Below are 26,676 nucleotides of genomic sequence, written 5' to 3' on the forward strand. Positions count from 1 at the left end.
CCATCTATGTGGCACTCAAAGAACCTACTGTTTCTCCTCTATGGCAGTTTTATTCTCCCTGCACAGAGCAAGAACTGTCAAAAATAGCAAAATACATAGAAATCAGTCACCCATTCTTTCTCTAATATACCAAGAAAGCTTGACTGTGTGTTAAACTAGCCACTGGAGGAAAAAAGAGGGGAATAAGAAGAAATGACTGACATAGTCCTAAAAATTTTTTAAAAAAAACCCTAAAAGCAAGGACACATATATTTCTCAGTGCAGGACTGGCTGCTGATCTGTGGACATGGAATCAATCTACATGCTATACTTGTTTGCCAAGATGTACCTATGTATATTTGCATTTACATAACTATATTCATATACTGTGCATGCATGCATAGAAAGGCATAAGTATTTATATACTCACATACAGATCTGAACAGTGGATCTCTGCATTGGCAGCCACTAAGGCCATATGTATGAGTTTCTATGAATTTGCAAACAGTACCTGTACACACTGTACTGTATGTGCATACATATGTTCTCATTTCTTCACCTGTGATTTTTAGGCTATACTGTTGTGGTATAACCCCAGCCAGCAACAAAGCACCACATAGCCACTTGCTCACACACACACCTGCCTGGTGAGATGGGGAGGAGAATCATAAATAAAATAAAAGGCAAAACCTGTCAGCTGAGATAAGAACAGTTTAACTATTGAAATAAAAAACCTGAATTAATAAATACTAAAATTAAAAGGGAGACAATAAAAGAGAGAGGAATAAAACCCAAGACACACAGGTGATGAACCATACAATTGCTCATCACCCACTGACTGATGCTCAGCCCATGTTTTTTCAGGACATTAAACTTAAATGTGCTTATGTTTATCATTAGAAGAATGCATATTGTTTGCATGCAGAACTCCACATGTGTTCTGTTCTTACACAGGTGTGCAACCAACAAACTGCTTGTCACTCTGGTAATTCCCACCCCTCCCTTCTCCTGAAGGCAGCTCACAAAGCAAGAGTGTGTCTTTTTAGTGAAACACTGTGCTGGTTTTGGCTGGAGTAGAGTTAATTCTCTTCACAGTGGCTAGTATGCAGCTGTGTTTTGGATTTGTGCTGAACACAGTGTTGATAATATAGAGATGTTTTTGTTATTGCTGAGCAGAACTTACACAGAGCCAAGGCCTTTTCTGCTTTTCATACTGCCATGCTGGCAGGGGGAGGCTGGCTCTGTGTAGGAGTGGAAGGAGACACAGCCAGGACAGGTGACCCAAACTGACCAAAGGGATATTCCACACCATATGATAACATGTCCAGTATATGAAGTGGGAGAAAGAAGGAGGAAGGGGGGCATGTTTGGAGTGATGGCATTTGTCTTCTCAAGTAAGTATTATGCTTGATGGGGCCTTGCATTCCTGGATGAAGGTGGCTGAACACCTGCCTGACCATGAGAAGCAGTGAATTAATTCCTGTTTTGCTTTGCTTGCATGCATGGCTTTTGTTTTTCCTATTAAACTGTCTTTATCTCAATCCAGAAGTTTTCTCACTTTTACTCTTTTGATTCTCTCCCCCATCCCACTGGTGGGGAAGTGAGTGAGTGGCTGTGTGGTATTTGGTTTCTGGCTGGGGTTAAACCATAACAAACACTCTCCACAAGGATGGGGCTACTATTTTCTAGAGAAAAGACTGGTGGAGGTGAGATCACACCAGAATCCTTTTGACTGTAAATTCAGCCTTTGCATATCCACACCCTCCAGTATATCTGGAAGTAAAATTTCAGTTCAGAAGATGCAACTAACTTTGCTGTACATGACATTGGACTGTGTGCTGAACGGGACTTAGCAGGAGCTAAGCATGTTCCTTCATATATTTCTTTTTCTCTCACCTTGGCATGGTCAAACCTGAAAGAAGCACAGCGAGGAAGGAAGCAAATAAAATGACAAACGGGGATTTTAAGTTGAAAATTTCTAACATAAGTTATACTGAGTTGGGCACATTCTTGCCTAGAGTCCTGTTCCAAGCTCAAATAACTCAATGTCAGGTCTGATTGTTTTACTACTTTAAACAGGCAAACAAGGAAAAGAAAAAAACCCCACAACAACAACATACAAAGTCACATGTGCAAATATTAAGAGGAAAATGCTGAAAAGTACATTGCTAGAGAATGCATGCTCAGCCCATGACGCATTCTAACATAACTGTCTTGCCATTCCCAGGCAGTCATAGTTCTGCTTGGCTTGAGTCCTTCATACATAAGGCACTCAAAAGGAGAGAATTAGTGGTGATGGTTACAGCACACTGAAAGTGATTCTGCTTTCTATGGTTACTCTATGCTCTTCTTTTCCTCTTTCCTCCCCTAGGGCACCATACTTTGAAAGGTTGTACACTTCCCCATTTTGCTTTGGGAGCAATATAAACAGTAACCAAACCAGGCAAGTTATTTCCCTGACTCCTCAGTAACTCTGTCAATAGGGTCTGTGTGGTTTTATAACACAATTCCTTTGCCCTTCAAAGCGTAACTATCTCTGACTGACACCCCTCACTGCAAATCCATCATTTGCACGCACGTCTATCAACAGGTATTACCAAAAGGTAAGAATTATTTCCCAAGAGCATCCAAAAGGAAAGATGGGTTGCAGACATCTGCCTGAGATCCTGTTAGTCCCACACAAAGCCACAGAGAAGCCAAAAGTTCTGAACTGCCCTTTCTGCACTGTGCTATGAACTAGTTTTGTCCTACACAGGCTAACATGCTTCTTAAAAGAAGACCATCAGCCTCTTGCCATGCTCTTCCTTGCTTATGTAGAAGTATTAGACCCTGAAAGTTAAGCAAGTGAAGCAAGAAAATAAACCCCCTCATGTTAATCGCATCCAGCAAAGTTTACTTGCATGTTCCTGTAAGACATATAAGATGCATAGCCACTGCCTTCTAAAAACAAGTTTCATTTTCCCAGACTGAACACAAAATCTATACCACTAATGGAATGTTACTATTACATTATTACTATTATTACTACATTACTATTGATTATTACATGTTGGAGACACTGATGTGGAAAGGGAAGTGAGAAGGTAGCAAGTGACAGTTGAGGGACTTTCTCTGACATAAAAAAATTAGCATTATTGTGTGCCACCACTTAGCAAAAACTTAGAGGAGTGGAGGCTCATTTCAATGTGCTAGGATCCCTTGCATGACAAAAGTAAGGGCAATGAGAGGAAATATGCAAAAAAGTATATTTTGCTTTAAGCGTTCTTCTCATTTTATAGAAGTGTTATTAATAAAGCTTTCCAGGTGCCAGAGGGAGAGGCATTCTCTAAGGCAGACTGAGGCAGCACACTAGGAAAAGGGCCACTGCCCAAAATTTCAGTCCTAGCATGACTGAGCCACAACCACTGAGCCACTTCCAGATACTGCAAAGCAGCTGTGACACAGAGGATGGGTTCTAGAAAAGGACAAAAAGATAACTACAATTCTGTTTACTTATCCCTTTGACATGCATATAATAATATATACTCAGACATATTATTTCAGTTCAGCTCAGTGCTAGATTATAGATTTAGGATCAAAGACTGTAAGTAACCCTCACATAATGGGAACCGTATCTAAGCCTTCTAAATAGTGACTACGACAAGAGCGCACGCGTCTTGGTGCATAACCAATTGAACATTGAATGCCTTTGTAAAGCAGTAGCAAAGAGAGCTAATGTGATTCTTCAGTGTCTAAGTAGGAAACTATCAAGAAAGTATAGACAAAAGACACTGATTACGTATATAGTATTACTGAGAACATTTAATAATACTGTGACCTGATATCTTGCCTATGTTTTAAAAAATATGTTAAAAAATTTCAAAGAACACAAAAAAAGTACTGCAGTGGCTTTAAACCTCAATCTCAGACCATACTAGGTGAGCTATTCAATGAATTCCATCTATTTCACCCAAAGGAAGGTTACAAGCTGATCCAAGTCTACATGCTACAGGCATCTCCATCTGACAGAGACCACCTGCTTTAGTTTAGGAGATGAAAGCACAACAATATAGCCAAACTATTTGGTTTGGAAATTATGTGCAATGTTTCCTAGTGATCCAATGAACCAGTAAAGTCTTTAAATTACTATAATATGCATGAGTTGTTTAAAAACAAAAGTTGTATCTTGATACAGAAGTCCATCATAACACCAAGGTGGAGATGGTTTTTTTTTAGAAGGTTCAGCTTTAAAATTTATGAAGTATGCAACAAACATTTTTTTTCTCTGTTAGATATAAATACATGAAGAACATGAGTGCTTATATCACAAGAAGATGACAAAGTATTTTGCAATCCATGAGAATAAAAGAGGATGTTGATCAGCTACCAGGAATAAATATGTTTTATTTTTAATTTCACAGACTTGGGTCACTTGCTCCAAAATCTTAAAAGAGCTGAATGAGGAAATTTCTGATCCACTGAGGTTTATTTTTAATCTTGGAATAACAGAAAGATAACAGAAGAATAAAAGAATGATAATGCTGTGTGAATGTTTTCAAAGGCCAAACAGGACAAGATGTATAACTGTAGAACAATTTAGCCTGCAGGAAACATCAACCCTGGAGGAAATAGCACAAGAGCCTCTATCTGAAGTGCTTAATAAAAACATTAAAGGAGAGGAATACAATACTTAATGTCATTAGACCTTCTTGTGTAAAAAGAGTTTCTGTCAAATAAACCTGATATAATTTGAACAACAATGGTAAAGGCACAGATGAAACATTTTTTAAGGCATTTGACTGAACATCAGGAGACAGCTCTGCTTAAACAAACAGCACACAAGAACAAAACAGGACATAATATTAGAGAGAGAGCGAGAGAGAGAGAGAGAGAGAGAGAGAGAGAGAGAGAGATCGTCAGTCAAGACAGTTAGTCCAGGCCCATATATAAGCTTATGAACATGGAAGAACAGGCCATGGACTACAGAATCAGGAAGGGAAATCTGCAAGGGAGCTGCACCTTTGAAAACAATCTAGGGACCATCAGAGGAGAAAATATTGTCTTCCAGTAAAGTGCTGTGGGCAAAAGGGCAGTTCAGTCTTGGGATAAATGACTAGAATAAGCAATATGCAGCATTGGTACCATATGCATTTAAACCCTATGTATAATTCTAACGTCTACATTGTCTTGAAGAAAGGACTCTAAATAATTGCGAAGAATATATCAAGCAGTTTCAACATGATTTAAGAACTGGAATAAATGCTTCACAGTAAAAGACAAGGAGCTCCATTTGTTTAGTTTTTCAAAAGACAAATAAAGAAAGGACTTGATTATAGCAGATAAGGGAAGAACACTGCATTTCTGAAAGCATCTTTGTTCCTGTAGAAAGCTGCATCATAAGTATCAACATTTAGCACCCATTGTCAGATGAATTCTAAACAGATTAAAGGCCCAATTTCTTTTGTAGAAGGAGGGCAGTTAAACATCACAGCAATTTACCAAGGAAAGTAATAGATTGTCTTTTAATACTTTTACACCCAAGAATAGTTAAAACACAATCCCCAGAGAGAGGCCCCAGATTATTACATTTAACATGGGGCAAGTAGGAGAAAGTGGGAATAATCAGATAATGTGGCTGAGCAAGCTGGGTATGGTGAGGGTTTTTTTGGCCTTAAAATTCTCTGACATTTTGAAATCCTTACATGCCACTAATCACTCACTCAGGAAGAGAGCATATGACTGCAGACTCTCTTTGACTAGCAGGCATTTGTATTCCATTGAGTTACGCAACAGATCAGGAGTCATGCTTCTTGCCTTTTATTCCCGATCCTGCCACTTGTCTGTTGGATAGCCTTTGGCAGGTTTTCCTCACAATTTATTAGTTGTGAAAGTCTGCAATTAATTAACTAAATAGTGCTAATACATCTCATTCTCCAAATAATAATTCTTTGTGATTTAGTTGCTTTTTTTTATATACATGTTTACTGTTAATTCACCAATACCCAAAATGCAAAGAAACTGAGGTGCAAGGAGTAGACTTACTCGTCCTTAAGACATCTTTAGCAGCAGCAAACTGGACACAGAAAATGACAATCACAGTCCCATGGTGAACTACTCTTTACAGAAACGCTTCCAAGTTAGTACCCTGAAAGGAACAATGGCACTCCTGGCAGGAGAGGATGGACAAGGTGACCTAATAGGTGTTTACTGTTTCTAACATCTATTATTCTCCGGAGTTTGTCCCAGTAGGGTAGATGCTTTTCATCCTTTTTCTACACAGCAGCAGTCCACCTTTGTGAGGAGGTAAAAAAAAAAACCTCCTTGGTTTTTAAGTCTCCTGCAAAAGACAACCTCATGCAGATTCAGCACTCAGAAAAAGGGCCCAGTTGGGCAGTTATAAACCTTAACAGTTACTTCCACAGTTACAGCCACAGTGAAAAAATACAGATAATCACAGCATGAACATTAGTCATGGATGGAAAGATCCCCAAATCCAAGTCAAGGCCTGAGAGTCATCTGCTGCTACCACAGCCCACACTGATCTGGACAGATTTCCCTACTGGAAATCTCCCCTCAAACCTTTACAGAATTCCCAATTCCATATATGGAAAGATCATTCTCTACTGAAAGGCAAACCTCTTTGCAAAGCAGCTCAATGACCAGAGCTGTAAAACTGTTTGTAATATCCTCATTTTGGAACAATTGTTTTAGGGGCCTTAATAATTACAGATCATAGAATCAACGAGGTTGGAAGAGACCTTCAAGATCATCGAGTCCAACCCTACAGCAGTTACTAGACCATGACACTAAGTGCCACATCCACTCGTCTTGAATCCCTCAAAGGATGGTGAATCCACCACCTCCCTGGGCAGCCCATTCCAATTGCCTGACCACTCTCTCCATAAAAAATCTCTTCCTAATATCCAACCTAAACCTCCCCTGGCAGAGCTTGAGTCTGTGCCTTCTTGTCCTACTGCGGTTTGCCTGCGGGAAGAGACCAACCCCCACCTGACTACAACCTCCTGTCAGGGAGTTGTAGCGGGTGATAAGGTCCCCCCTGAGCCTCCACTTCTCCAGGCTAAACAATCCCAACTCCCTTAGCCTCTCCTCATAGCACTTGTGCTCAAATCCCTTCACCAGCCTCATTGCTCTTCTCTGGACCCGCTCCAGCACCTCATACCCTTTTTGAACTGAGGGGCACAAAACTGCACTGTGTTCTCCCAGCTGCCCTCCTTGCAGTGTCCTTGCTCCCAGGCCCTGAGCTAACTCAAGCACAGCATAGCCACAGAGTTTCATGAGGAGGGGGAAGCTCAGCAGCATTGAGAAGCAGGTCAAGGGGTGTCCCAGGTGGATCTGAGCAGGGCAGCGTGACAGCTCTGCAAGTGGCTTGCTTGGTGGGCAGCCAGGGTGAGAGCCAGGAGTAGGATGGGCAGACGTATCGGCAATGCTGTGTCTGTCCTGTACCCTGAAAGCCCCAGCAGTGCCTCAGAAGAGGCCACATGGCACCAAATGTTCTTCTCTGTGTGGGCTCTGTTCAGCCCCTGGGGACCGTGCAATAAGAGGGTCCCAGAAAGGGAGCCCACAGGACATCCACATCGCCTCGGTCATGCGCAGTCCTTCAGTGGGGCAGGCACAGCCAGAGTCTACAGAGACACCCACAAGCCATCCCAGACACGGACATCCCTTGACATGCAGATAGTGCACTTGATCATCCCTGGACACAAAGATCCCACACAGGAGCATCACGCCTGGACATGCCCATCCTGAACAGGAAGACCTCAAAGGCACTCGAGCGCTTACCTCCTTGGACACACACAGCCCACACAGGAGGATCCCCACTGCTCTTGTACACGCACCCAGGCACGAGAAGGATGTGCACACCAGCTCCTGGCAATGCGCAGTTGTCGCACACATACCAACTCTGCCTTGCAATCCCAACCACTCCCACCCGTCGGGTCACCCACCCACAGCGTCACCCACCCACAGCTGTTGGACAGCAATGTACTCACCTGTGGGCCACTCATACCTCTGGGACTTGTGCCAAGAGACTCACTACTGGTACACAGGCACACCAGAGACATGCACACCCACTACGTGCTCATGCTACCTTTATTGTCAGGCCCATGCAGTGGCTGGTGTCCCCATGGGCTCTGGCCCTAAAATGCCGAGTCCATCGGCACGGCTCAGCAGTGTCGTCTGCGTGCACGACACAGTCTCCATGGCTAACGACCAACCCCAGCCCATAGGAATCAGCAACTGCCCAGTGGCTTCACCCATCCTGCTTCACTATCAGCATGTGCTGCTTGGTGAACTCCTCCACCAGCTCCCTCATCATCCTGGGATGGATCCCATCCAATCCCACAGACTTGTGAGGATCCAAGTGGCTAAGCAGATTACTCATCATTTCCTCTCACATTTCAGGGGGGCTATTTGGCTTCCTATCTCTGTCTATCAGCTCTAGAGGCCAGTTGTCCTGAGGACAACCTGTCCTACACTATTTAAAACCGAGGCAAAGAAGGTGTTAAGTACCTCAGCCTTTTCTTTGGAGTCACTCATCTTTTTTCCTCATCTTGGGCCACTTTGAGTGACCCAAGATGAGGAAAATGATGATGAAAGAAGCCAGCCTGTTTTGCAGTTCTCTGCAAACATCTGGGATTCATCTAGCCCTCCTTATTGTTCTTTTCACTTTAAGCAAATTCCTCAAATGTCGGCTGCCTACACACAGGAACACTCATTTTCATTCATATGGGCATTATTAGACCTCCTGCCAACATGGGGCACTCCAGCCTTTTATGAACACTTCTGTCTCTGCTCTCACAGCTCTTCCTAACAGACATCTCACTTCCACATCTACACACTGCTGCACAAACCTGTATGCCAAACCTCATACCAAACTGACTCTCTGCTGCCTTCCCCCTCAGCTGTGTACAAGCCTTCTGGAATACGACCTTGCTATGCAATACATGCAATGAAGGGGTTATGTGTATTGTGGCCTCTGATGGGTTAAGGCACACTGTAGTTAATAAGGCAAAGCAAATGGAATATCTAATTCAAAATACTACAGGGAGCCTAGAAATGGTGTAGCTGCACCAGCAAATATTTAAACATAAAATCCTCCATATTACATTGGATCAGCATCCTCTATCTGAAAACTGCCTCCTCAAACACCCAGGAAAGTCTAACTGCAGCTATGCAGTAATGCTCCCCTAAAACCATTTCACAGACTCCATTCCACACTGTGAGAGTCTGCATTCAGAAGCTAATGTATTATATATTTTATACATCATCAATAACTTTTCTTCTGTGAGTTTTTCCAGTCACAATAACATCCCATGGCAAGGATTTCCATTACTTTAATTACCATCATATTTCTTTTTGATTGTTCTGAAGCTTGCCCGGACTTTGTCTGTTGATGCCACTTACTCCCTCTATTCAAAAAGAAACTGAATGACCATACATTTTGATTCCTCTACCACAACACATGATTTTATGCACCACTGTCATATCCTTTCTCCATCAATTCTGTTATAAAGAGTCTGTGTGGCCACTCCTTGAATAGAAGTCTCTCATGACCTTTGATGATCTTTGTTACCCTTTTCCCCTTTCTGAGATTAAAAGGACAGGACGGCATTGTCCAGTGTGGTTTATTTAATGACATCTTTATATTTTCTGTTTTGTTCTTATTGCCTTCCTAATAATGTATAACAATAGCTGCATTTACTTGACCAATACTGATCACTGAGCAAATAGGTCAAATAATTCTTTACTAAAACATCACAATTGACTCATAGCCCATAATTCCAAATGCAGAATTGGGATTATTTTCCCTCCCTCCCAATATATGTATCTCATTTTGTGTTTACACACATTTAATGTAATCTGCCATTTATTTGCCCAGACATTTGGCATTACTAGGTCATCCTCTCCAGTTCAGCAGACAGTCCTCACCTGAATACTGTCATCTTCTCAGAAAAAAGGACTTCTCCATCCACATTCCTTTCCCTTCAAAATTCCACTAATGAATCTTCAGACCTCAGCATGGATACCAGAGGTCATCTCCACTGGGGCCCTCACATGGACTGTTTAGTCCTACATTCTGTTTATTACCTTCTGATCAGAGACCTTTTTTCTTTACCACTGCTTTTTCAATTCTTGAAGAGCCTTTTGAAAGGTAACCTCACTGAAAGACTTTTGAAAAGTAGACCACATTTACCAAAACTCTCTTGTCCACACACTTACTGAGGCCTCAATAAAACCAAGCTGCCCTGTCTGTGACAGCCTAAGTACAATGTCAATACTATTCTTAAGTCCTTGGTACCACCATCAAAGTTCCGCTGATGTACTCCAAGTAAGTGGAGTCTATAGAATGGTTTTAGGGGAGTATTGCCACACAGTTGCTCTGTTAGACTTTCCTGGGTATTTGAGGAGGCAGTTTTCGGATGTAGGCCTTGGAGACGGCTCCCCACAACATCCTTCTTACTAAATTGGAGAGATAAGGACTTGATGTATGGACTGTGCAGTAGATGAGGAACTGGTTGGATGGTTGCATCCAGAGGGCTGTGGTCAACAGCTCAAGATCCAGATAAAGATCAGTGACAAGTGGCATTCTGCAGGAGTCTCTAGTGAGACTGGGACTGTTCAATATCTTCATAACTGACATAAAAAGTGGCATCAAGTACACCTTCGGCAAGTTTTCAGATGGCACCAATCTGAGTAGTGCAGTTGACACTTCTGAAGGATGAGATGCTATCTAGAAGGACCTGGACAAGCTCAAGAACTGTGTACACTGAAATCTCATGAAGTTTAGTAAGGCCAATTGCAAGGCTCTGGAACAGGTCCCAAAGAGGACCACAAAGATTATCAGAAGGCAAGAGCACCTCTCCTGTGAAGACAAGCTGGGAGAGTTGGGATTGTTCAGTCTGGAGAACAGATTGCCCTGCTGAGACCTCATTGTAGCCTTTCAGTACTTAGAGAGTACTTTCAAGAAAGGCAAGGACAAACTTTTTTGCAGGGTCTGTTGCAATAGGAAAAGGGTTAATGCATTTAAACCAAAAGAAGGTAGATTTAGACTAGATATAAGGAATAAATTTTTAGTGATGAGGCACTGGTACAGGTTGCCCAGAGAGGTGGTAGATGCCCCATCCCTGGAAACATTCAAAGTCAGGCTGGACTGGGCTCTGAGCAACCTGATCTAGTAGATGATGTCCCTGTTCATTACAGAAGGGTTGGACTAGATGACATTTAAAGCTCTTACAACCCAAACCATTCTACAATTTTTACCAAAAGGTATTATCATATAAAACAAGTCTTTCCTTTAAACTTCAGCTGCAAAACCAAAGGGGACACCAACACTTATTTGCCCCTCCTCTACTGGATGCACAGGCAAATCCACCCTCCAGAAGAAATGTGGAAACAGCTAGAATCAAGTTTTTAAAAACCATCTGTGATTTTCACACAGACCCAAAACTCCTAAGAAGGGATAGAAGTGATTTAGAAAATGCACTCAATGTCAAAACTGTCCTTTGAATTATTAATGCATAACTTTATGTGAAGCTCACAATGAGATGAAAGTTATTAACCTAATAAGTTATATGCATAATTAATTTATCCTATGATATATGATTTGTGAAGTTCTAACAAAATGTGTCACAGAGGTTGTAAACATGAAAACTAGCCTGAAGCCAGAAGAGCTAAGCACATGCAAATTTGAGTACATACAAGAAATATATATTAAGGAAAAAAAAGGAGGAGAGGAAGTGACAATGCTGCATTTCTATGTGGTGCAGTAATGTGCAGTTATGAATAACAGGAAGCAGGCTCAGACAAGGAGAGAGAAGCAGGCACACCGAACTCGGTTAAAGGAGAATGAAGGCATTCAGTGTTCTCCTTATCTCTGGTGAAGGCAACTACAGGACAAATCAGCCCTGGAATATAAACCAGGGAAATGGAATAAAGTGCTCAGCTCACAGTTTACCTGAAGCTGCGATGGAAGAACTTATTCTTAAATATGAGAACATCATATACTTTTCTTGAGCTTTTCTTTATAACTAATTTTAATATTGCAACTGATTAGCCATTAACCGGACAGAATAAATAAACTGGGCATCCCCAGTAACAGCTTCTACTTGAGAGAGATGACAAACACAGTAGTCTTGTCCTTTAGAAGTGACAAGTATCACGGTTTGTCAAACACTGGAGAAAGCTTTCCCCTTTGTTATAGGTGGTTTTCTTTACAATTCTTTACACCTTTGAGATGGGTGATATGGCAGTCCCTCCTTTGGGAGGCTACAACCAACATCCCATTTAGTCAGTAGCCATAAAGGGTTATACAGCAGCTACAGAAATCCAACTGTGGTCAAATCATCAGTACCAGAAGGACACACCTTAGTGTCTCCCTGGTCTTCTCAAGAAGAATTGTGGTTTTAAAGACAGCCATAAAACAAGTAATAAGGGTGTGAACAGATCTTCTTAGTTAATTATCTGATTTGTTGGGAAGATGTCCTAGTGTTGCTAAAGTTTAAATGTAGACTTGAAATCCATGTCAGAGATGTGAGAGAGAACTGGCTCCCACATAAACCACAATAGTCACCTCTCCAACCCACTTAGATAACAGCCATATTGAGCTCATTTTAGCTAAAAACCTCCATGTACCAAGCCTCTCACAATCTGCTATACTTTTAAGTCAGCAGTTAACAATATAAGGGAAACCTTCTGTTTCCCCATTTTGCTGCCCATGTGAGAATCTTCCCAGAGACTGGGGAAAAGTTTGTCATCGGAGTCTGGTCCAGATTGTTCCAGTGATTTGTCCAATCCAGCTGCAAATATGAAAACAACTGTGCTGCCCTCCCAGCATTTCACAGCAATGTTTTAGTCACCTCAAATGTTCTGAATTCCACTGCCAGATCTTTTCTCTGACAAAAGTTCAGAAATCATCATCATACTTCACATCTGTTCAGGGCTTGAAACCCACCGGAGCACTTCACAAACAAAACCATATGAACACTGCAAGGCAGCTGAGAAGCAGGATCAGAATGATGTGGACCTGATCAGCCTTCTAAAAAAATCACTGGCTTCATTCCCTGTTGCTGCTGCTGCCTCATGTTGGCAAGTGCATGCAAAAGCAGATTGTCTGCCTACCTCCTGCCCCAATCAGGGGAACATCTTGCCTCTGGCTGGCATCTCACTGAATTCAGCTGTAGTGAAAAAGGGAAATCTCAAGGACAACCAATCCAGCCAGGATGTTCTGCCAAGGTTGCTGTTCCTAGCTGAGGAAATGGTCCTCTCCATTTTTTTCAGCTAGAAAGAGAATGCACATGCACACACACACACACCCATTATCCTAAAGCCCGCAGGTGCCAACAATCCAAATAAACGTAGAGCAATTAACAGAATTAACACAGCTTTAAATAGCTTGGCTCACCAGATGCAGACTCCTAGCAGGGTTCTATAAAATGTAAAGTTATTACAGATAAAACCATTAATCATCTGTTCAGAGACTTGTTCTAGATGAAAAACCCATTTCACTGAAAATGGCTAATAATCAGAAAAAAAGGCACAGATTTAACAGGAGTGATTATGCCGTTCTCAAACCCCATTTCCAAATGCCATTATTTTTCATCTCTGCCACCATTCTCAAACGTCTGTGTTCCCTCTTCTTGCTAACACTGATACAGTAAGAAAGCTCTGTAGGCATCACTCACAGCTACCTCTCAGCGTGCTAGAACTGACGCACCACTTTTCAGTCTCTTCCACTGTGGACAGCGACTTAATGGCTCACTGGCTTAGTGATTTGCACACTATGCATTACTGCTTCTGTGGATGCAGTTGTTACTATTCAAGTTGTGTGTCATCAGCCCCATGCAGCTCACAGATAACTGATGTTCTCCCTGATGTATTAAGTGCTCAAGTGCTAAGATTTGTGCTTAGGAACTAGGAGCATCTGAGTTTTCCCCCTTCTGGCAATGTGAAGCCACCAGTAGACACTCTGCGCAATATAGATAACAATCCTCCTGATATTCCCCTAAGACCCATTAAAATAAACATCATTTACTACATCTATGTTTAGATAGCTACAAACAGCAGGAGTAGTGGGCAGACCGTAACTCATCTTTAAGCTCTGATGTTACCATTTCTAACACTTCTACTTATGAAACTCTTACATAGCTCAAAGAGTACAAAACCTTGTGATAAGTAATTCAGAGCTTAAATTCCATATACCTATATTACTTCCATTGAATTGCTTAGGAATCTAGATGTGTACACTGTTAATTCTAACTAAACGGATTCTGGCTGTGCAGTTTGAAGGAAGAACAAACATAAAACAATCCCAAAGCACAAATATCCAGTGCAACAGACAGCATCAACAGAAGTAGACCAAAGCCTGAGAGAAGCAATGATAGAGAATTAAAACATAAAGACTTCCAGAGACAATACAAAATCTGGTGGTATCATATCAAGCCTGCTGCCTTTTCCATGCAGTTCAAGTAACAAATGTTGCCCATTAGTTTCCTGCCTCCTCCTGCACTCCTCACACTTGACAGATAGCTGGCTCACAGCTATGGAGGAGTGGTGGACCTGGGAGGAGACGTCCAGCCCACCCACTCAACATTCAAACCTCATCATCCTTTCCTGCCTCCCTTGCTGGCAGCTGCAGCAGCCTGGCTTTTTGTGCTGGGTAGCAGCAGCCCAGTTTTTCCCAATTGCTCACAATACAAATGCACACTTCATAGCAATAGTTTAGCTTTCAGGGTCAGTCAAGAAGATTTATATAGTGACTGCTGCTCCTGAAGAGATGACACTTCTCAGGCAGGTGAAAGTGCCTGGTTTATACACATGTACATAAACGGAACAGTCTCACAACTTATCCCTCTCATGTAATTTCATTAATATTAGCATATGGCAGGTCCTGACTCTCCAAAACTATTCTTGTCTTTCTATCTGAGGTATAAGATCAATCCTTAGTAACCTCTTTAGAGCAACAAAAGGAGCAACAAATAAAAACATATCTCCTATTTCTTCTCAGTGTTCATCTAGACCAAGAGTTCACTAAGCTCAGTGAACTACAAAGCCAAAAACAGCAAAAGAAGCTCACTTACTTTCATTGTAAGATGAGAACACCAGGCTTTGGATAGCCAAAGTTAAGATCACAGCATCCATTAGGATGGGACCACATTTGGCAAAGAGTATATGAAAAAGACAGCCAGAAATCCTTGCCACAGTAACTGCCATGAGTATCATCAGTACTCTGCTGATGACTTTGGACTTCGCTGTGTCTGTCTATCTATGTATCCTGTCTCAGTTTGCTCAGTCTTGAATGGGGATGGATTAGGTCACATACACGTGCAAGGATTGTTGTTTTAATATTTCCATTCTTTAGGACTAGGTTACCAATTAACTTTTTTATATGCACAAAACACAGGCTATATTGCTCCAATCCCCATTACATTTTCTGAATTTCCTGATAAGAATTATAGTTCTACGCCTGTAAACACTCTCATTTTCTGAACCACAGCACATGGCGTATCCCTTGCAGGTACAGAAGCTCAGCAGGAGTCAGGTTCATTATGTAGGAAAGAAAAGCCTGCTCCTAATGGTCCTGCTGCAAAGTAAGCACAGATGGCCACAGGACCAGGACTGAGGGTCACACATGGACAGCACAGTTAGGGTTCAGTGGAGTGCTCCATTCCTTCTCCAACACATCAGCCTGCTGGATACACTGCCCAGTGGTGACACCACCCACAGCTGCTAGTTTCCTCCCTAGATACCTGTTCCAGTGTCACCTGGAGAGAGTTAAGCTGGGTTACACTCCACTCAGCTCTACTCTGTGGATTCTCTTTAGCTTATAAGTATGGTGGCAGTATATAGTTCAAACAGCCCTGCAAAAATATGTCTCTTACACCTGCTGCATAGAAGTTTCAGTAGGTACATTTGCTTTTAAAGGTATGCTCAATCTACATATATAATTTATTAATCAGGCTTTGGCTATTAATTACTTTTCTAAACTTTCTAAGAGTGTGGTAACTTTAGAGGTACAATGCTACTGAACTGCTGATATGTGAATTATCCTTTAAATTAATCCCCAACAAAATGTGTGTACTGAGGCTGACCTAGAATGTTTAAAAGCTGCTGTCTGCCTACTGATAAGAGGTCCAGAGAACAAGATATTACATTGTAATAAATGTGATCTTAACTAGAACCTGCATTTGCTTAATCTGTGGACAGAGCTATGGGGGAAAAAAACAAACCAAATTTTACTTCTGGGTTCATTATGGCTGTAGGATTCTAGAGCCTCTGCTATATGAATTGCATTTAAGAAAGAATTTTAGGAGCCTAGTGGTTTTTTCAGTACACAGTTAATAGCATCTCCTTCACCTTCTGTATCAAAGTCAGCTAAAAATTCAGCTCCTGTCTTTGGATGCATAACTGGAAGATCATGTCCCATTCTGGTCAGACATGGAAGAAATCTCCTAAGATACACTGCCCTTATGATGCAATTCCTAATATCTTGAACTGTAATCCAACAGTCACAGCACAAAGCAAGGAAATGCCCATCAGACTCTGCTGACTTTCAAAAATGAGCTGCAACACTGACTGTTTTTTCAGGACTGAACTTCATTTGAACAGTCCTCCAGCCTCAATTTAGATTGCTAGGACACAGGGCCTGTTCTTTACTTCTCTTTTACTTCCTCACCTGAGCTGACACTCCAAAGAAAGGAGGGGGGTATTTGATACCCATCAGCAACAGTTCAGCTGGCAAGTTAAGACACATTTTTGATGTAACCTATATATGCCCCATGCGACCTTCTAAAGTTTGTTTTTCAAACTCATGCCCCTGTCAGCTTGATGGGCATGTATAAACAAATCAAGCATAGAACAACTAGAAATTGCTAACATTACTGGAAAAGAAGAAAATTCCCCAGAGAAACAAGGTTGCAGAACTTCTAGAGCACCTAGCATTCTCCATAACAGCATTAGGCAGTTGTGACTCTTACACAGTACTGAAGACATAACTTATCCCAGCCAGGACAAAGAGCAGAAGAAAGATAGGTACGAGGTCCCTCTTATCTATTGCTCTACCAGTGGCAGGTCATATGAGGCTGACCAAGACACACCATACCTGTGCTTCAATTGAAGCATTTGAAGGAAGAGGGTAATGACATTTACTCCCTTTGGCACTGTATTTTAGCTGATGGTTTGAGAGTAAACAAAATCTCAGAGGCTGCTTTGAAAACACTACCTACTGAACTCTTCATCTGAATGGTCCTATGAGGTAATATTATTAATATTAATACTATTATTTAATTATTATGAATTAGACTTTTAGTACATGTATCTGCTAATTATAGATTCATAGTGCAACAAATTCTGTACCATTGAATTTTCTGTGTGAGATCCTTGTCATACATGAGAATCATGATTTAGAAAATAAAGATACTAGGCACTATGCAAATATACTCCCAAACCAAATATATTCATTTGTCATTTAAAACTGAATGGAACACTCTTCTGGGAGCTCTCGGTCTGGGATATTCTGCTTTCTTGGTGTTCAGGAAGTGGGGCAAGTTAAGGGAATTCACTCAAAATGGTATTAAATGGGAAAAAGCTGAGAGACTACAGGAACAGCTAGGTTTGTTCCTCAACCCCTAGACACCTTCAGATGAATTAATGGCCAAAAGTTGACGTTATGTTACTGTACCATGAAATGCTTTCCTCTCTGCATGCTCACCCTCTGACCTTTCCTCTCCCATGGCTCACAGATACTGCACAGAAATCTGCATCCTCTCTCTTCCATTCTTCCTGGCTCACAGTATGGGCATAAACTGTGTGTTAGCAGGACTGCCAGGCACAAACATTATTCTTTTCTCCCATCCTTGCCAAATGATTCCCCTAAAAAAGCTAGTAGCAAAATCAGCTCAATCAAGTGCCTTCTCCAGAGAGTCTGACATTCATCACTCTGCTAAATGTTAGCAATGAAACGATGAACCATAGAAGACTTACTTGACTTATGCCTGGTTTGACATAAGTGGTATTATAAACTTTCTCCTACACTTGTATGGAGGGTAAATTTCACTCTAGTAGTTGTTCCTGTGGAAAGAGGCTGGCACATCCAATCTTTTATGGTTATAGGATGGTAAACCTATAGGCAAGGAAAACAAGGGAGGCACAATGTCACTCCTGGCAGCATAGCAGAGGTCTGGCAGGGCAACGTAAGTTCTGCTAGTAAGATAAAAATGTTTGGTTTTAAATAGCCCTCCTCAAAATGTTGCTTCTTTTTCAATGCTGTCAAAAAGTCCAGCAACAGGCATTTCAGCTTTCAGATGCACAGTTCAGAGTGCCTCTTGCTCAGCTTGGCTTCATGCCATGTCACACACTCACATCAGAAAGCAAAAGCTATTGTTCACTGTGTGCCACAAAGTCTTTAAGGATTTTTGTCCGAGCATTCAATACATGTTGGCGGTCAGCAGGTAGCCTGGGAAATGTTTGACTGACCAACCATATATTCCCTCTGACTCTGAGCTAATATAGAAATAGCAAATGCAAACCAAACCCAGGGTCTAAGCTTACATCTTACTCAATGAGAAAAAACTATCACCTTTTTCTGCCAGACCTATGGTGGTGACTATCGCCGTTTCTACATGACGACAGATCATGGGAATGCTGCTGGACTTATGGTGGTGACTATCTCTGCTGCACCATCCCAAATCTTGCTGGCTTCCCTATTTTTCTAACTTTCCTATGGTACCTTCTCTCTCCTCCCTGGGTAACCAGTAATAAAGTCTCACTCCCTAATGGTATTTTGACCTCGTTTGTGTTTCATTCACATTGGGGGAATCAATTGAACACTCTCGAGTCTTATCGGACCAGGACAGGCAGTTAGTGCCATTCACGTGATAATTTCCCCCACAGAGCATCAGCGAAATTCTCCGCACTGTTGATTCCTGACTCTCCTCTTATGCTTTCCTGGGGCTTTGTTAAACTACTCATGTGGAAGGAGATCTTGGGCATCCAAAAGCTTTTGGCCTATCTGGTCTCCCTGTTAGGGAGGGGCTCTTCAAATTGCAACTTCATCTGCACACTTCACACTTAGGCTGCTTTTCTCTGCCTCCAGTTTTAGGCTGCTTTCTATCTGCACCTTCAGCCTCCTCCCCAGTGTGACACTCCAATCAGAAAAATTCATCCCCAAACAGAAACCACATCATCACTACACATGAAAATAGTCCTGAAAAAGACCTGGCTTGCAGATAGCATCCAAGACATACATACAGCAACTGGACACACTCATGAACTATTTGGAAATCTGGCTTCTAGCAGTAAATTGCAGACAGAAATGATCTAAACTTTCACAGCTTTCTCCCATCACGGCCAGATGGTGCCTGACCTCTGCGATCATTTCTGCAATACTCCGCCCATATGCAAGCCTCACTGCTTCCATCAAGCTGTTAGTACCAATCAACATTTTTCAGAATTGAGATTTTAATAAAGCATTGATAGAAAAATGTGAAGATTTCATAAATTCTCACATGAACATCCATTCTCTAGGGACCACCTTAGGCTCTTCTAAAGCACCTCCATCAGTACCATTTAAGTACTGCTCCAAGTAAATCAAATCTGAATGTCTGGTTCCCTGATAAAGCCTAGGAAATATTCTGATTATCTCCCTTCCCTAGTGATTGGATATTGAAATTCCATTTTCCCCCTTTGCCTATACAGCTAAATTTCCCACCCTGCAACTCCCCATTTTCCCTCTTTGCCTGTACAGCTAAATTTCCCACCCTGCAACTCTCCATCCTTGATTACCAGAACCTCCTCCCCAAGGTCCTCCAGTACATGCAAAACAGTTGTTTGTTCTTACCTTTCTTGTCCTACCTCCTTGTGGCCATACTGGTGCCTCCAAAAACTATTAATGGCTCTTTTTCCCTTTCCACCTTCAGGCAGTGCTTCTCCCTGTTTAGCCAATCCTTATCTCTCAAAGCACTGTCACACCTCCCCTGACGCTCATTAAAAATAATAATAAATCTGCTCAATTGTCTCAAAATGAGCTCCTGTATCATCTCCTATCCCATCTCTATACCTGGTTTCCTCCACAATAGGAAATACACCAGCTTCCCCTAGATTTTCTCTAGAATTATTTTATACCAAGAATGAAGGTCCAAAAAGCCTTAGATTTTATGCAACATCCATGTTTCATGTCTGCGTACTGCCCTCACTGAATATTCTGTCTTTCGAAGTTTTCATGGAAAAAGTTACTTCTATTTTCCAGACTTGTTCCCTCACCCTCAGGTATACTGCAACACTGCCAGGATGGCTGTGGAGAAATGTAAACCAAACAGTGCTACCAGATATTGGGAAATCTTTAATTCTGATGAAAATGGAAGAAAAATTCCAACCAGAACTACACATTCAACACTTGGATTTATGGTTTAATACATTACAGCTAACAACTTAATGGAATCTCTTAAATCAGCACCTGCAGCCACATGAAAGAGAGACAGAAGGATCTATTCTGTCGCTGAAGGAAGAACTATTAGGTCAAAAACTGTCTGACCTACAGAAAACATTACTTAGATATATTTAGATTAATTTTAGGAAATGTTATATAGATACTGCAGCAGAGAAGCAAGCCCTTAGTTCCTTGCCAGGAACACACACACACATTTCAATTCCTCCTAGTCAAGGCTTAGATTCTGACCACATGAAGTGTCTATCCTGCCAGAGCTGCCCCTCCTCCTACCACCAACCCCAGCTGAGTGGAGAAGTCCCTCCCAGCTGCAAAGGGGCAGAAGGGTCATTAGGCACTCTGCCCCTGCACTTCAGCACCTGCATGTAATCTCAGAGGAAGTGAGAAGGCAATGCTCCACTCAAGGAGCTCTCTTAGCTCCCACGTGAGCAGTTTGGTAGCTGTGCTCTGAGGCTGATGCAGTCCAGATGAAATACAAGAGAGTACAGGGCGAAGGCTGAAAGTTTCATCCCAAAGGCTGCATAAATCTCTTTGCCTTCCTAGGAAAGTGACACATCTCTAGAGGAAGTCTTCCATGAATGCAAAGGAGTAGGAATAGACAATTCTGCTTTAAGACATTCAAGAGATCAGTACAGGGCTCAGCAGGATGTTCTTCACCATTCCAACCAACAGTGCAATCCACTTCAGGGTGTGCTATGTCTCTGGGGACAGGCAATTACGTAGCTAGGACTTTGATAGAAAAGAAGAGCACTGCTCTACTAGAAAACATAAACTGAAAGGAACAATATTTGCTATTACAATCTATCCTACCCCTTCATCTAACTTTCTTAGCTTAGAATATTTTTCTTAAAACCTCAAGCTCTTCCAATTCTGGCTGATAAGAGACTAAGCATCCTTCCTGGCCACAGAGAAAAGGTTTTAAAACATAACCTATAGGGACTGACTTATGAAATACAGTGCCATGCTATGCAGAAAGCCAAGTAAAGTTCCCTATAGCTGGTTCCAGAACCAGGCACACAAGCACTGCATTACCCCAATTCTGCTTCTTCAAGGGTCAAAGGTGGCTGCCCCAGAGAGTCAGTCTGATCCCCATAGGTATTCTATCTTTCTTGAACCAGCTGAGGTTTCTTTCATACCATGCTGCATTGCATTGCACAGATGCACCCTGACATTTCAGAAATAAGCATAAAGAAAACACTCAAAAAACCCATCCTCTAATTCCAGATGGATGTCAGGTTGGTCCTGCTACCTTTGCCAGCAGTGTTTTCATCTCCAGCAAAGGAAGCAAGAGGAAACAAACCCTGGGAGGAATTTCACAAGGCAAACTATTTTCTGTTCAACTCAGCCAAAGCTGCAGTTTATGAAAGCACTGACTGCTTTGATGTCAGAGAGTAATTCACTACACAGTGAAAGCCCCTCTCAGACTGTGCAGGCTATTTATTCTGGTCACTCTGCTCTGTGTAGGCATTGGTGTTACAGCAGCACTTCTGGGCTTTGTCAGGATTCTGGCAGTCATCTAGGGATGCTCTTTCTCCACCAAGTGCAGCTCCCCATGCCTCTCACTTGCCAAAACTAGACAGTCAGCTTCCTTATGCGTCCTAGTGATACCTGCAGGAACTTATCCCATGGCCTAAGGGGTCTGAAGGAATGACAGAATGGAAACACAAAGTCCTAATTAGTAACACAGCTTTCCTTTAGAAATATTAGATTTCTCCATTCATCCCATTTCCAGGTATCTCCCCTGACAACCACACACTGCACTTATGTTCAGTGAATAGTGTGCACTGGATTTGTCATCAGAGGCCAGGCAAGGTATATTTTGAAAACATTTCACAGCAGCTGAAAGCATTCCTGGACCACTACTATAAGTAGGTTGCTTTTAAGCAGACTGTAGCTCTAAACCAGCCAGCACCAGCTTGTCTTTAAGTCAAGACATCTGCTCATATACGTCTCCTGCCTCTGCCTAGTCGAGTGAAGATTACAAAGCACATTCTGATTATGTTTTCTTCCTCTCAATCTTAAGTGGTTGCTTGGGTTTTTCTTCTCACAGAGTATTATGAGCCTGAGACAGCTATGTAAGCAGCTCTTAGCACATTGTGCAAGCTAATAGAATACAAATGATTATATAAATAATAAAGCTGCTGAAGATTTTCTTGTCACTGCTTTCTCTGCTCCATTGGCTTGACTTAGAGCACACGTAAAAATGGCCTCTGCTAAGTGTTAGGTTCATAGCACCCATAAATAAAATTAAGATCCTGATTTAAAGAGACACTAAGAAGCTGTATCTCCCCCTGATTTCAATCAAACTGGGATGCTCAGTGCCTAGGAAAATCCGGCCCAAGGTTCCACAGATGAAACCAGAAGGATATGATCTCTGTATGACAGTTTGTATTCAAGCAGGGCAGTTTCATTTCCTATATAAGATGCTCACATGCTCTTTTCAAGCATATGTGCATCCCCTTAACTAATCCAGAGGTCAGGAAGGAGAGCAGCTGGAGACTCTGAAAACCATCGCTCACATCAGAGGACTGGCACATAACATACAACCCCTGACACCATGAGTCGAGCGTCAGTAGGATGGGAACTTGTCAAAGCTGTTACAGCCACAGAACAACATCCAGCTCAGCATTGCTGCTTCCAAGACTCCTGTATGAAATCTCAGCTCTCCATTCCCTCTGATATTAAATGTTCATACAAAGAGGGTATTATGGCAACCCTCTGGGCTGCAAATAAAATTAGATCTACCCAGCCGCATGCTGTGAAAAACAGTATTAGTACGGAATCAGAACCTTACGGAGAAAACTCTTGAAAGAAATTTATTTCAGACTAGCTAGGAAGCTGACTGACAAACTTAAGCTTGTTTTTCAGTAAGCTTTGTATAACACATTTTGGAGACATCAATATCTACATCACCATTAATAACAGTAATCATCACAAATTATATTAGAAAAGACAGGAAAGAAGACAAAATGACTGCAATGGCAAGGCATATAACATCTGAAACTGTACCAAGTTTGGGATTTGGCCTCAGACTCGACCCTCTTCTCCCTGTCCCCACCCAAGTAACACTATTCTTGTTCCTGCTGCTGGACAGGCAGTCCAATCTCTATTACCCTTGTGTGAATTTTCCCAAAGTTGTGGATTAACTACATGACAAGTGCAGCCACACAGAGTAAGACACCATGGTTTTCAAAGCCAGCTAGCTCCTCCTGACCAATGAAGCCACTCAACTACACAGACTTACCAACACAGCACACTTCAAGTCCACATGCCACATTATTGCCACACCTCCATTACACTCATGCTGCATTCTGCTTGCATAATTTACACTTTTTATGCTACCTTCAACTTTTCATTTTTCTGGTTTATCCTAATTCTGTACTTACACAGAAAATTCAGAACTAACAATATTCCCTTAAAAATACCCTAAACAAACTCCTGATTACGACTTTTTCATCCAAAAGTGATACTTAATAATCAAAGGTTATTTATTTTTTATAATGGCTATTGCCTCAGTGCCTAGAAGATACTAATGCTTTCTTCTGAATGGCTAACAGCTTACAGAAGACACCTCAACAACTACCGTGGGTATTTTTTCTGCAATCTGAGCACTACAAGTCTGATTCTGTGCCTAAGTTCATGAGTTTTCCAGCCTTCTGTCCATCTGAATGGCAAGTTTATCCTTACAGAGCTGTTGCAGTATAAAATTCAGCATCAGGGAAAGACATTGAGTGTGTAATGAAAGGCAGGAAAGAGCGATGTCTTTAAGAAACCAAAAGTGCAGAAAAAAAGAATTAATTTGAAACAGTTACCTCTTTGAGGCAGCCCATGAAGTTGTTGCTTACTGGAGAGCCAGGTAAATCAGCAGTACTGGGGCTCCCTCCCACATAAAAGAAGTCATCCGAGCCCAGCATGGTGTAGTCCTCCTGTGTGTAGCCAGTGGTGGTAAGGATGCCATCCACAGAGATTGTCACCTGTTTGAGGGACACAACGGACAAAGAAAATCCCAGCAATGACCTTACAATCCTGAACAGATCAACTTACCTCCCCTACAATTTTATGTAAGTTTTATTAAGGATTTTGTTGAGATTTGGTATGCATATTTTTTTAGTTCAGTCAAGCTCTATTTTCTGGTCTGATTCACCCACAATAGAAATGCTCCAGCATCTGCTTCTCTCCTTTCTGGTGCATCAGCACTCTCAGGCTGACCCAGCAGTCTACTCATCCAGATGCTTTCCATCTATTCAGGCCAGAAAATGGAACTGTCCTTGAAAGAGATTTCTCATATTAGCTGATTTTATGATTAATTAGAATTTATTTTAATGATTACAGTTAGTTATGGTTGTTAGTAAAAAAACAAAAAAACCACTAATGGAGACGAGGTTGGTATTTTTTATTTTTTATGTTTCTTTTGCTCACAGCACACTGACAGTCATGCATTCAGGGATGGGGGAGAGGGATCTCACTTTCAATACATTATGGATGTGCATGCCATGTACCTAGAGAGAGACACACCCACCACCCACCACCAAAAAAAGAAAATTAAAAAAAACCAACCAAACAAACTCATAACAAAAATTTAAGTAGGAAAGAAATCAAAATAAAATAAAACAAAATAAATCAACCACACACGAACACGTGTGATAGAAGCAGAGATGAGAAAGAAAGAAAGAAGACACAAAGCGTGCACACACTGCACTTCAACATGTCATGCCAATATATCTGAGGCCCAGAAAGATGACAGGAAAAAAAGAGAAAAGAGAGAGGGAGAAGGAAAGGGAGAGAAAACCATTTCACACTTGCATGCAATCAAAAATAAAAATACCAAACGAACTCCATAATAATAAAAAAACTCAAAACCAAACAGAAATGTCCCCAAAATCTCTAACCACAAACACATGGAGGGTGAAGGGTGACAGGAGAGGAAGGGAGAGGAGCAAGTGAATTTGATGTGTTTTTCTTAGATGCTGTTAGTGGTTTCAAGGGAAGATGGAGGAAAATAGATTGAGGCCAGGAGGAGACGGGCGAGTCACCAGACGTGGACATGCCATGCAGAGTGTGTACTGAAACAAACAACCGGCTGAGCTCCTGTCGGCCACGCAGGTAGAGGTCAGAGAGAGAGAGAGAAAGTGAGAGAGAGAGCAGGAGGGAGGAGGAGGAGAGAAAGCAGAGGGAGGGAAGTGGGGGAAAATTAGGAGAAAGAGGACAACTCTGGCCAGTTTGCCTGTAATAGCCATTGCCACAACAAAAGGATGAGACAAAAAAGAGAGCCTTCACCACCATGGACTAGAGGCCCTGCAATGGTTCTGATCTAGAAACGTTTAGAGTAAAAAACAAAACTTAAAAAGCAGAGGGGAAAAAAACCAGAATGAAAACAAAAGCAAAAGAGAAAAAGCTAAACTCAAAAGCAAGGGACAAAAAACCCAACAATTTATCACTGGAATGGATAAGAAGAACTAAAGACCAAGGTGAAGAAAACAATGAAAGAAATGTCCAAACCCCATTTCCAGAAGAGTTGTGTTAGTTGCTTTTATTGCTCATTTTTCTATTCAAAAAGAAGAAGAAAACAAACAAAAAGAAGGGGTGAAAAAAGTGTTTTAAATGAAATTAAAATTAAATTAAAGGAAGCAGTAAGTATAAAGGAGGGGGGAAAAAGAGGGGGTAGGGGAAGGAAAAGGCAGGAAACACACGGCAAACCCAAAAAAAGAGACAATAAGAATGATATCTACCAGACAATGTAGTTTGTTTACCATAGCGTGTCCAATGCCTGAGTGCTTTGCGGAAAAGGGGGAAGAAAGGAAATTAAAAAATCGTGAACAGAACGATTGTTAATTAAAATAACTAAAAGCAAAGATGAGTCGTTAGGGTGTTAGTACATTAGTTGGTTAGTAAAAATGACACATTGCATGAATGGTCTAGTGTTAGTTTTTCAAAAAAAGGCGTGGGGCACCTGAGACACACAAAGTGAGAGAGAGGACAATATGACCAGGACTCTATGGGGAACCATGCCACCTAGACTGTAAAGAAGGAGGCAGCTGCCTACTCTTCCCACCCTGGTATTAGTCATTAACTTCAACCCTCGTATACATTATCCAGAACCGAAGCAAAGTTAAAACAGTGCAATACTTACTCTTCAAATGCCCATCAAGGTGCTTCCCTCAAACAAGAACCTTATCCTCAGAGATGTACACACACAGTAAACAGTTTGCCCCTTCAGCACAAACCCAGCCATCACTCCCTTCTTCCACCCACCACCACCC

General features: G+C 41.7%; 1 protein-coding gene across 1 annotated transcript in view; it reads right to left on the reverse strand.

Annotated features, from left to right (window-relative positions):
* LOC103803902 (neurexin-3) overlaps positions 1 to 26,676 on the reverse strand; it is a gene marked incomplete at both ends in the record, with an annotated part of 92,806 nt that overhangs the window by 61,617 nt on the left and 4,513 nt on the right. The window contains 2 exons of the mRNA XM_009076481.1: positions 24,229 to 24,390; positions 26,146 to 26,190. Coding sequence (XP_009074729.1) covers positions 24,229 to 24,390; positions 26,146 to 26,190 — 207 coding nt within the window. The remainder of the gene's footprint in view (positions 1 to 24,228; positions 24,391 to 26,145; positions 26,191 to 26,676) is intronic.

The sequence above is a fragment of the Acanthisitta chloris genome, unplaced genomic scaffold (assembly GCF_000695815.1).
Source record: "Acanthisitta chloris isolate BGI_N310 unplaced genomic scaffold, ASM69581v1 scaffold1306, whole genome shotgun sequence".
NCBI classification, from domain to species: Eukaryota; Metazoa; Chordata; class Aves; order Passeriformes; family Acanthisittidae; genus Acanthisitta; species Acanthisitta chloris.